We start from the raw sequence: 11,350 nt of genomic DNA on the forward strand, positions 1-11,350 counted from the left end.
GGGCTATGAAATTTTATAACAGAAATTGATAGCTGTCAGTGTAGGTCTTCCAAATTTGTTACGCTTCTTTAAGATTGCTTTGATGAACAGATAGGAGTTTAAACATTAACCTAAGTAAAGACCTATGTATAATTAGTGCTTTTAGTGGCCTATTTTTAAAAAAATCTTTGCAGAAGTCAAGGTCATAAAGACTTTCTCTTACAATATCATTGACTATAATGTCAACTGGAATTGAAAAAAATTTTTTAAAGAAAACAAAAAAGACTTTTTCTTATGTTTCACACCAGAGGCTTTATAGGTTTATTTTTTAAAGGATGGGGAAAATTAGAAGAGACATTAGGACCACACATTAGAAAGCATCTGACTCATTCAGATGAGTCCGGAGGGTCTTGCTCTGCAATCTGGCAACCTCCCCCTTTCTTCAGAGTGGAATGAAACAGAGCTCATAGGCAGGTGGTATAGAGCCTATCCCACTGACAAACGGGGTGGTGTCGATGTCCTTTGGATCAACCAGAGGTTTCAAGGTAAAATGCTGTAGAATGTTGGTCAGTAGTAAAAACAGCTCCATGCGGGCCAGGGCTTCTCCAGCACAAACTCTTTTTCCTAGAAATGACACATAAATTAAATATTCATTTCGTTCTATTTCTGAGTTAGCACACAGGGTGACTTAAAAATATATGAAAATAAATAAATATATTAATAAAAGACTAATGAACCAATCGCTTCTTCCATCTACACTGAAACCTAGTTTCCTTCATTTCCTCAGCACATATTTCTGTGTGCATGCTATAGGAAAAAATCTTTTCTGTGCACCCACGTTAGATTTGCTTCGTTGAGGCTTGTCAGTGACATCTTCCTACACACACACACTCACACACACATACTCACATATCCCAATTGGCATGAGATACACCATGTACCGTGTTCCCCCATNTACCACGTTCTGCCCAGAAATGGCTCAGAAAATATTTCTGTACAGTGCTGAATTCAAGTTAAAAGTGATCCAGTTTGCAAAAGTGAATGGAAATCGTGCTGCTGAACGTAAGTTTGGTCCTCCTCCAACTGAGAAAACAATCCGAGACTGGCTATGGTTGGGAGTTTTGACAGTGATGAGGAGTTGTATGAATTTTATGATAAATAAAAATTGATTTCAATACCTTTCTATAGTACATTTATTTTCAAATTTTGGGCCCCCAAATTAAGGTGCGTCTTATACATGGGGAAATACGGTACTTTTCCATCTACTTCCAACCCAAGACTCAACAATAGATTTGTTTTTCCTCATCTGGACTCTAAAGGATAATCTTAACTTTGTCATGTCCCTTGCATTAAAAAATGTCAAGAGCTTACTATTGCCCAGTATAAAAAGAAACATCACAAACTAGCCACAAGCTTTACTAACCATTCACCAAGCCCCAAACAGACTGGCAATTTCAAATGTTATCTCAGATTCCAGTCCCTCCTCGGAATGAAACAGCCTTCCCCTCTGCTCTGCCTGCTGATATTCTCCGCATCCTTCCAGTTCCAGTTCAGATGTCATTTATTGTATGCAGACCTCTTTGATGCCCTCAGGCTTTGTAATTCACTCCCTTATCTGTTTTCCACAACCCTCGTTAATGCTTCTAATATAGCACACTTCCCATGAAATTATAAGTATTCATCTGTCTTGCAGACGGGGATATAAGCTCTTAAAGTCAGGCCTTAGATCTTGAAATGGTATCCCAACCCACATCAGAGTCCGGAAAAAAGGGAGCCTGCAAGCCCTGTGATATGAATGGGAATCTCCAGCAGGCTCCTTATGCAATAGTGGACCCCAAAACAGGGAGAAAGATAAGGAATACAGCAGTGTCTTGCTTTAGCATCATCTCTGGCTGTTGCACATGATCTTGAGACTACAAGACCAAGGGTTACTTGATACCTATTTTCTTAGATAGTCAACAAGGAGCAAATCTCCAATGTTTGTCTCTGTTTCAGTGGCTTCTATAGGAAAGGCTCTTCCCCCTGAATTCACTCTGAATAAAATTAGAGGATTAGCTATTGAAACGGTCACAGTATAATTTGCTCAATCCCTCCTTGCCAGGTCACAGTTTAGGCAGTGGCTGTATTCCTCTATCTACAGACACAATCTCCTGTCAAGGCATCCACTCCCTCTTTGCTAAAGATTTCTTTGGTTTCCAGGAATACCCTGCCTTCCCTCATTCCTTCCAACCAAGGATGGTAACGTCTTCCTGCCGATGCTACCCCAAGTACTTTACCACACCTCCTTCTCATACGTCTGAAAACAGTCTTTTCATTAAACTTTCTTTAATTTACCTTTTTTTTTTTAAGATTTTTATTGGGGAATTGGGGGATGGGAACAGCGCTGGGGAATTGGGGGAAGGGGAACAGACAAGTTGCTGTCCTTTTGTTCTTCAGTCTAGTTGTGGAGGATGTTGCTTCACTGGCCCAAGTTGGCACCATCATTGCGCTCTTCCCGGGTGAGGCAGATCAGTCGCCGGCTTCTGGTTGGCCGCTCACTGCGGCTGCTGGCCGCTCACGCTGGCTGCTGGCTACACACGGTAGCCCATGGCAACCCACTGCAGCAGGGGCTGCAGCCTACGCCGCCGTCACCGGCAACCCATGGCAGCCCAGCTCCAGGTTGAGCTGTTGTTCAGCATCTTAGCTGTGGAGGGCAGTGTCACTGGCCCTCATATGTGGGATCCGAACCAGGGCCCTCTAGCGTCCCAAGCCAGTTCTTAACCATCGCGCCACTAGGCCGGCCCTTTAATTGACCTTTTTGAGTACGCTACCTATTTCTTTCCAGGAGCCTGACAAATTAAAGGAAGATACTCAAATGCTACTTCCTGCAAGAAATTTTCCCTTACCCTCCAACTACTCTGCCCTCTGCCCCTGCCCACCAAAAGGCAAAAGTCAGGAGCTCCTCTGTCTGGGCTCCCACAATAGCCCCTCAAAGAGCATCTGTCTTTCTGGAGTCTCATTGTTAATCTGCCTTCCTCTCTCTTAGAGAGAGGATTTGTTTCTTATTCACATTTATATCCTTGGATCTGAACATGAGTCTGCTACATATAGGGTCTTCAGTGAAGTGTATTCAGTGAACCGGCTCCCCAAGGCAGGTGAAAAAGGTTGTGAAATTGGACCTCTGGGAGGAGCTAGTAGGAATTTTGGTGGTGGGTTATGAGACAGAACTCAGTGAGCAGCCTCCAATCCAATGAGAACCTGGACTTTGGGAGTGGTGCCTCTGGCCTCATGCAAATGATAATATATCCAGCCCAAAGTCACCTCCACGCAAAGCCTTTCCTCATGTCATTTGATCCCTGAGGTACAGATAAAAATGAAGCTTGCTTGCCTGCTGAAAAAGCCATGAAGTAGTCACTCTTCTTAAAGTTGCCCTTTTCATCCAGGAAATGGCCAGGATCAAACTGATGTGGGTTGGGAAACTCTTTGCCATCGTGCAGGACAGAAGTCAGAGATACAAATACAGTTGTGCCCTGATATAAAGAGAAAGAGATAAACTGGATTATAAAGAAGGTTATGGAGCTTACAAAAAAAAAAAAAGGCCCTTATCTAATCCATTTGTTTTATAGATGAGGAGACTGAGGCATAAAAAGGAGAATTTGGGTGGGGATGAGGGAGAAGGGGAAGGGATCAGACAGCATAAATAAGTAACTACAATATTGCCACAGGGATACGAAAGACAGTTCAGGGAACAGAATTAATAATGCTGTAAATATTTTGTAGGGTGTCAGATGGTCACATGTCTTGTTAGGGAGACCACTTCATGGAAGGGGTAGAGGCTTGATCACTTCACTGTACACCTGAAGCTAACGTTGTATAATATTGTATGTCAACTATAATTGAATATATATATAGTCACGGGATGTGGAGTATAGTGTGGGAGTGGAGTCAATGGAATTGTAATAGATAAGCATGATATCAGGGGTGGGAGTGGGTGGCGGATTGGGGGTAGGGGGTTGTCACTTTGAGGGGTAAAAAGTATAACTATTGCACTGTGTTGTACACCTGAAACTAATTTTTTTAAAAAAATTTTTAAAAAGGATTTATTTACTTCATGTCACAAAATAAATTCATGACCAAGTGTAACAGGTATTAAATCATATAATGCCAGTCCAGAGCCCTGTTCATTGACTCCAAGGCCATCCTCTTCAGTTTGTAGCCAGATGCCAGCACTTGCTTTTCAGAAAATTTGGGAAGATCCCTGGAGTGCATTGTTCTTAACAAATAAATTGCACTATTGTTTAAAAGTGCTGATGTCACTGAAAATCCAGCTCATTCTCTTTGAAACTAAATATGAGATCTTCTTAGAACTCTACTTGAGTGGCCATATTCTTGAAAACCAGTTACTTCCCCATCAGGATGAGAGCCTGGTAAGTCTCCTTTCTTCCTACTATGTTCTTTCAATTGAATTGTTTCATATTTTATTCATGAAAATTTTGACAAGTGAAACAGATAGCTGACGAAGCAAGGGGAGTATAGGATACTGGTTAAGTGGTAGAAGTAATAAAACATACACTGGAACGCAGAGAAGTGGACAGCAGGTTGGGCTAACAGACAGGCAGAGTGTATTGAAAATCCTGTGGTAATCTAAGCAGTTATTGTATTTATAAAATTGTATCAACAAACTATAAGGAAAGGAGCATGTGGTCAAAGGGTGAGATACCTGAGTTACGACTGGCAATATTTGTAGAAGGTTAGGCAACCTGTAATTCTACAATTGTGATAGTTGATAACCTAAGAGTCCTGAGGAGGAGTATAGATGAAATACATAGGATTTCTCACCTTGGGTATAAGATAGTCTCTGAACTTAGTATCCCGAATCACTGAATGGGGCACACTGGTGGGGACGAGGTCAATGTATCTCTGGATCTCATGCACCACGGCATCCGTGTAGGGCATGTGGCTCCTGTCCTGCATGCAGGGGCTCCGGTGTCTGCCAATCACACGGTCAATCTCTTCCTGGACTTTAGCTGGCAAGGTAGGAATCAGAATTAATGTGAAATGGAAAAGACATGAAATGATTTTCTTCTTTATTATTTTTCAATTACAGTTGACATATACTATTATATTAGTTTCAGGTGTACAACACAGTGATTAGAGATTTATATAATTTATGAAGTGATCACCCTGATAAATCTCATACTCATCTGACACCATACATAGTTATTGCAATGTTGTTGACTATATTCTATATGCTATGTTTTACATCCCATGATTATTTTATAACTACCAATTTGTACTTTTTTTTTTTTAAAGATTTTATTCGGGAACTGGGGAAGGGGAACAGCCAAGTTGTTGTCCTTCAATCTTAGTTGTGGATGGCGCACCTAGCTCAGCTTCAAAGTCCAGTCACCATCCGGCTGCTTGTCAGCAGTTCAGCGGCAGCTCAGCTCAAGGTGCCGTGTTCAATCTTAGTTGTGAGTGGGCGCAGCCCACCATCCCATGCGGGAGTCAAACCAGCAACCTTATTAGGAGCACGCGCTCTCACCAGCTGAGCCATTCTGCCATCTGTTGGTAGCTCAGCGACAGCTCAGCTCAGGCGCAGCTCACTGGCCCACGTGGGAATCCAACCGGTGACCCAGAGCTCGCGCTTTTAACCGAGTCACCCGGCCGGTCCCCAATTTGTACTTCTTAGTCCCTTCCCCTTTTTCACCCCCACCCTCCATGCCTCTTCCATCTGGCCACCATAAAAATGTTCTCTGTATCTATGAGTTTATTTCTTTTGTGTTTGTTAGTTTATTTTGTTCTTTAGATTCCACATATAAGTGAAATCATATTACATTTGTCTTTCTCTGTCTGACTTACTCCACTCAGCTAAATACCTTCTAGGTCAATCTATGTTGTTGCAGATGGCAAGATTTCAGTCTTTTATGTGGTTGAGTATTATTTCATTGAATATATGCACCACCTCTTCTATATTCATTCATCCATTGATGGACACCCAGGTTGCCTACATATCTTGACTACTGTAAATAATGCTGCAATGAACATATGGATGCACACGTCTCTTCTAAGTAGTGTTTTCGGTCTTTGGATAAATACCCACAAGTGGAATAACTGGGTCCTTCTTTATCTCTTGTTATAGCCTTTGTTTTAAAGTCTATTTTGTCTGATATGAATATTGCTACCCCAACTTTTTTGTTTGTTTCCATTTTCATAAAATACCTTTTTCTATCCCTTTACTTTCAGTCTATGTATGTCTTTCAATCTGAAGTGAGTATCTTGTAGGCAGCATATGTCAGGGTCTTGTTTTCTTATCCATTCAGCCACCCTGTCTTTTGATTAGAGTATTTAACCCATTTATGTTAAAAGTAATTGTTGATAGGTATATAGTGATCACCATTTTACTCTTCATGTTTTTTATTGTTTTCTTCTCCTTAAAAAAGTTCCTCTAACATTTCTTGTAATACTGGTTTGGTGTTGACAAAGTCCTTTAGCTTTTTCTTGTCTGGAAAGCTCTTTATCTGTCCTTCAATTCTAAATGACAGTTTTGCTGGGTAGAGTAATCTTGGTTGTAGTCCTTGCTTTTCATCACTTTGAATATTTTGTGCCAATCCCTTCTTACCTGCAAAGTTTCTGTTGAAAAATCAGCTGACAGTCTTATGGGAGCTCCCTTGTAGGTAACTAACTGCTTTTTCTTGCTGCTCTTAAGTTTCTCTCTTTGTCTTTGATTGTGAGATGAGGCAAGCACAGTATTTACCTACTCTGCCATCTTCACCTGGGCTCTGAAATGACCTTCTTAATTATGGTTACATTGTGGTGGGAGATGGGGAAAGGGGAAAATTACATATAGCTACCTCCATAAGGGGTAAAAAGAAACAGAATTTCAGTTTCCCAGGCAAATTGGAATTTCATTAAAGACTTAAATCTATGTAGATATAAAACACAATTGTACCATGAAATTCATTTGTCAACACTGATTCTTTATTTTGTATACTTTTTTTTGATAGACTTAGGGGTCTAGGATCTTGAAGGCTCACTACAAACCATGTAGTTTAACCTCTTTGTGTATGCCAGTTTTTGTTTTCAATATGTATGTTCTAAAAGGGTAAGAACTACCCAGTAAATGCTTAATAAATAGAGCAATTAGATAAGATGTTTAGCTGATTCAGCATGTAGGAACAAGAACTAAGTTAACATTTATTTAGATTGCAAAATTTGACAGGCATGATGCACTATTTATTATATTACTTTATAATTCCTCTAACTGGTTCTATGTGTTGGGTATTATTTTATGTATCTTAAAAATGAGGAAACAGACCCAGAAAAGTAAATATATTTCTTAAAGACATTAGATATTATGTGGTCTTTCTCACTTCCAAACTCACAATCTTAGAAATTGAATAAGATTACTGAAAGTAATTTGTGTTAGTGAATTATATTTTTCCTTTACCTATAAAGTATGTCAAGTTAATAATATATAATTTAAGTAGGGCTATCTATTAGTTAAAACAAACACTTATTAACTTTTTCTTATGAGGGAAAGACTCTATGAATGTTAGGAAGTATTATCATCTCCCTTAAACAGATGAGGGACCAGCATATGGAGAGAGGTAATCATGAGTCTGAGGTAACACAGCTACTTACTAGTAGAGTCAGAATCTGAAGCCATTATTGTTAGACACTATAATCCATTTTCTCCAATACCACATTGCTACTTTGGTCAAATGGTATTCACCTACAGCCTGAAGAATGTGTCTGTGTAATGGAACATATAAAAATTCTATGGCTTAGTAGCTATAAAGAAGAAAAGGTTAAGAATTTTAGAGAAGATCTAAACTTCACCTTCTCAGGTTGAGATGCTGGAGTGTTGTCTAGAAACAAGTGATTATATGAAGTGGTTAGGAACTGTTTATAAAATCAGATGCTTAGTAGGACGGCACAGTGAGAGATGAAGATGGGAAGAGAGAAAAGGAAAATATAAATGGATGTGTTGCAAGAAATAATCCAAATGGAAAAATGGAAATGGAAACAATGGGAAAATATGACACAAGAAGGGCTTTTGAAATATATACAAGATGTAAATATTTGGAGAAAAATGCCATATGCTATTTATAGTCACAATCAATATAGGTCTTATAAGAGTTAGTGAAGTTATTTGGCTAAAAGAGTATATGTCACATGAAAGAAATATATTACCATCATATCCCACAATGAGCACAGGCAAAGGAATTGGAGGCTAAGCGCCTGAATTGCACCATTTGGAAAGCATCTCATATGCAATGGGAGAGCAGAAGGACTTTAAACAAAGTAGAAAAATCTGGTGCTGATGTCATGGAGATAAGCTTTACGAGATTCAATTGTACTAAAAGTGTCTTAATGTGCCAAAACACAAAACATGATATAGTGGTGAAGGAAATAATCCTCTTTGAAAAAGATTCAATAAAAAAGCGGAGGAAAAATGGAAACGTTGCAGTTGCAAGAGAAATCATGTTTGTGAGGAAAAACCCATCTGCCCAAAAGAGTATATTTGAAAATAATTTTTCTTTTTTTTTTATTTAAAGAGTAAGTCCCTTTGGCAGAGAAAGATTGTAATTTTGTTGAGTCAATCTTTAGATTGCAAACTCACTTGAATAGAAATATTTTTTTATGAAAATATACTTATCTGGACATGGAAGGATATATCAAGTGATATCTTTTTAGAGAATGAGGAAGGCTAATTCTCTCCAGATCCTAAGACAGCTCTGCTTACTTCATCTGTCCTGATGCAAATCAAGAGCACTCTACAATTTACAATTTTCTTGTACACTGTTTAGGCAGGTGAAGAGTAGGATACACATCAGTGTCGCCTGCCAATTTCTACCTGGAATTTCATTCTGCCCACCATCTGTGATCATACCTGTGACCTCCGGGTGCTTCAGCAGAAGCAGGAGTCCATATTTTAGGGTGGTGCTTGTTGTCTCTGTTCCAGCAGAAAACACATCCCAGACGGTAGTGATCAAGTTGTCCATGGTAAACTCAGACTGCTTATTGTGCTTTTCCTAGCAATGATATGTTAGAATGACTTGATAAATAAAAAAGCCTTAAAGATAACATAAAAATAACTCAATATAACATTATTATTTGCTTAATTTGCTTATTTGGCAAATTAAGCCAGACATTAAGGAGTGCTATAGCTGAAGGTAAAGTTAGATGAGTTGTTAGGGTTCCTTCAAGTAGTTAAAATAAGTTTAGAGTGACAAACTTCCAAAAAGTCCTTTGTGACTTCTCACTTTCTTACCCATAAGAGCCAATCAGTTTTTCTCTAATTCTCTCAGATGTAATTTTTATCAAGTCATCACTGCTACTCACTGCCAATTCTAGCATCGATTGTCTATTTTATCATCTAAATTTCTCATTCAAGCCTCCAGAACCATCCACCCCTAAACTGCATCACTATCGCCAATGTCATCAGTCACTACACCCACAAAAGTTCCTCAATTACAATCAAGATAACCCCTTTGAAGATTACACACACTTGATCACTGCAGTTATCGTTCCCTAGACCTAGAGTTTCCTCTAAACCTACCTCATCTGAGTAGACTTTCTAGTGTCCTTCCAAAGGGTAAGTCTTTCTAGAGTTCTATTCATTCCTGTGTTCCCTCATAGGTTACAGCTTCCATTCATGGAACTCATTTTATGTTGTTTATCATTAATCTTTCATGTGTATGTGCTTGGTTGTGTGTGTGTGCTTCAGTCTGCTCCTACATAAAGAACCAGCTTTAGCATGGTAAATATAAAACCTTCTAAGTTATTTTTAGTGAGAACTTAGAAATATCTCAAGACACCCAATATGGTGTGCACAAGCAATTAATACATCTTTAGGAAGAAGCATTTGTTTTACTATCCCAATTTTACTGGGAAGATCAAAGCTAACCCATGAGTCACACCTCACCCACAAAGATGAAGTAGCAAGTTAGGGTCATTTATACCTTTTCCATTTTAATCAGGAAGTAGTCAATAAAATCTCGAGGGTTATTAAGGTCCAGGGTCTCTTGGTGTTCTTTCACTTTCTCCAGGATAAAATTTTGTTGTTCAGCAATGTTTTTAAATATAGTATTATGACTTCCTGGGAGATAATGTATTACAGAAGGGAAAGCATTGTAGAGCTGAAAGAGTAAAGAATCATTCATTAATCCACTCAGCAAACTATTACAGGCCCATATTATGTATTACACTTTGCATGTGCTGAGTGGATAAAGATGAATAAAACATGCTTCCTGCACTAGAACATACAGTATTTTACCACGTAAAATGTGCTCCCATGAATAATATGCACCCACGTTTTTGGCCCAAACTTTCAGGGGAAAAAAATCTTTCAAGTTTTTAATTCAAATTTTTATTTGTTTATATTTAGGTACTTGTTTTTTGTATTTTAAAGGAATTTTAGCTTTTATTTTTTTAACGTATTTTTGTACAAGAAATTTTATGTAACAAATAATTACAAAACACAAGAACAGATACAATGTGCAAGAAATTTTATGTACAGGTAATCAATTTATGATATTTATGCATCATAGAAGGCCAAGAACTCTTCGTCATTGCAAGTTCGTCATAAGTTCAACAAAACCAAGTATCGTATTCCAAGGTATTATTTTGCATATGGATATCATTATTGATTTCTAGAGTTACACTTTTAACTCATAAGCATAAATAAAAGAATTAAAAACATTTATATAGATACGGAATTAGTACTACCTATGTATAATGTGCATCCTTATTTGCACCCTCACAAATTTGGGCAAAAAATGGGGCATTATACACAGCAATATACGGTACTTGGAATTTGAAGGAGAGAGAACTAATAAAATGGGCAGAGTTATGATATGCACAAGTTACAAAGCAATTCCCAGACCATTTAAATTCATTTCCTAACCATAACTATCTGAAAAATTCAGGAACAGAGCAGCTCTTTCCAAATGAGGATATTGAGGTTCAGAAAGGTTAGTCAACCAGTCTAAGACAGCAAACTAGTGACAGAGCTAGTGTTCATCCCAGTTTACCCTACACATATTTCTACAGTCACCTAAAAAGTCTGTAGTGCTCACACCCCTTTTTTGTAATGAAGAAACAGTACATCAGAAAGATTAAGGAAATGTCCAAATTAGCGTATTTTTAAATTTTTTTTATTTTTTTCAGTTACAGTTTATATTCAATATTATTTCATATGAGTTTCAGTTTACAGCATAGTGGTTAGAAATTTATATAATTCATACAGTTGTCCCCCGAACTAGTCTAGTACCACCTGTCACTATACATAGCTGTTGCAACATTGCTGACTATATTCTCAATGCTGTGCTTTATACCCCCATGACTAATTTGTAACTACCAATTTGTATTTCTTTTTTTTTTTTTT

General features: G+C 38.2%; 1 protein-coding gene across 1 annotated transcript in view; it reads right to left on the reverse strand.

Moving 5' to 3' along the window:
* Positions 1-265: 265 nt before the first annotated feature.
* LOC109380905 (cytochrome P450 2C21-like) overlaps positions 266-11,350 on the reverse strand; it is a 23,417-nt gene continuing 12,332 nt past the window's right edge. Inside the window, exons 5-9 of the mRNA XM_019638986.1 lie at positions 9,927-10,103; positions 8,855-8,996; positions 4,798-4,985; positions 3,347-3,488; positions 266-603 (exon numbers count right to left, since the gene is read on the reverse strand). Coding sequence (XP_019494531.1) covers positions 422-603; positions 3,347-3,488; positions 4,798-4,985; positions 8,855-8,996; positions 9,927-10,103 — 831 coding nt within the window. The 3' untranslated portion in view covers positions 266-421. The remainder of the gene's footprint in view (positions 604-3,346; positions 3,489-4,797; positions 4,986-8,854; positions 8,997-9,926; positions 10,104-11,350) is intronic.

This window comes from Hipposideros armiger, unplaced genomic scaffold (assembly GCF_001890085.2).
Source record: "Hipposideros armiger isolate ML-2016 unplaced genomic scaffold, ASM189008v1 scaffold_42, whole genome shotgun sequence".
NCBI lineage: Eukaryota > Metazoa > Chordata > Mammalia > Chiroptera > Hipposideridae > Hipposideros > Hipposideros armiger.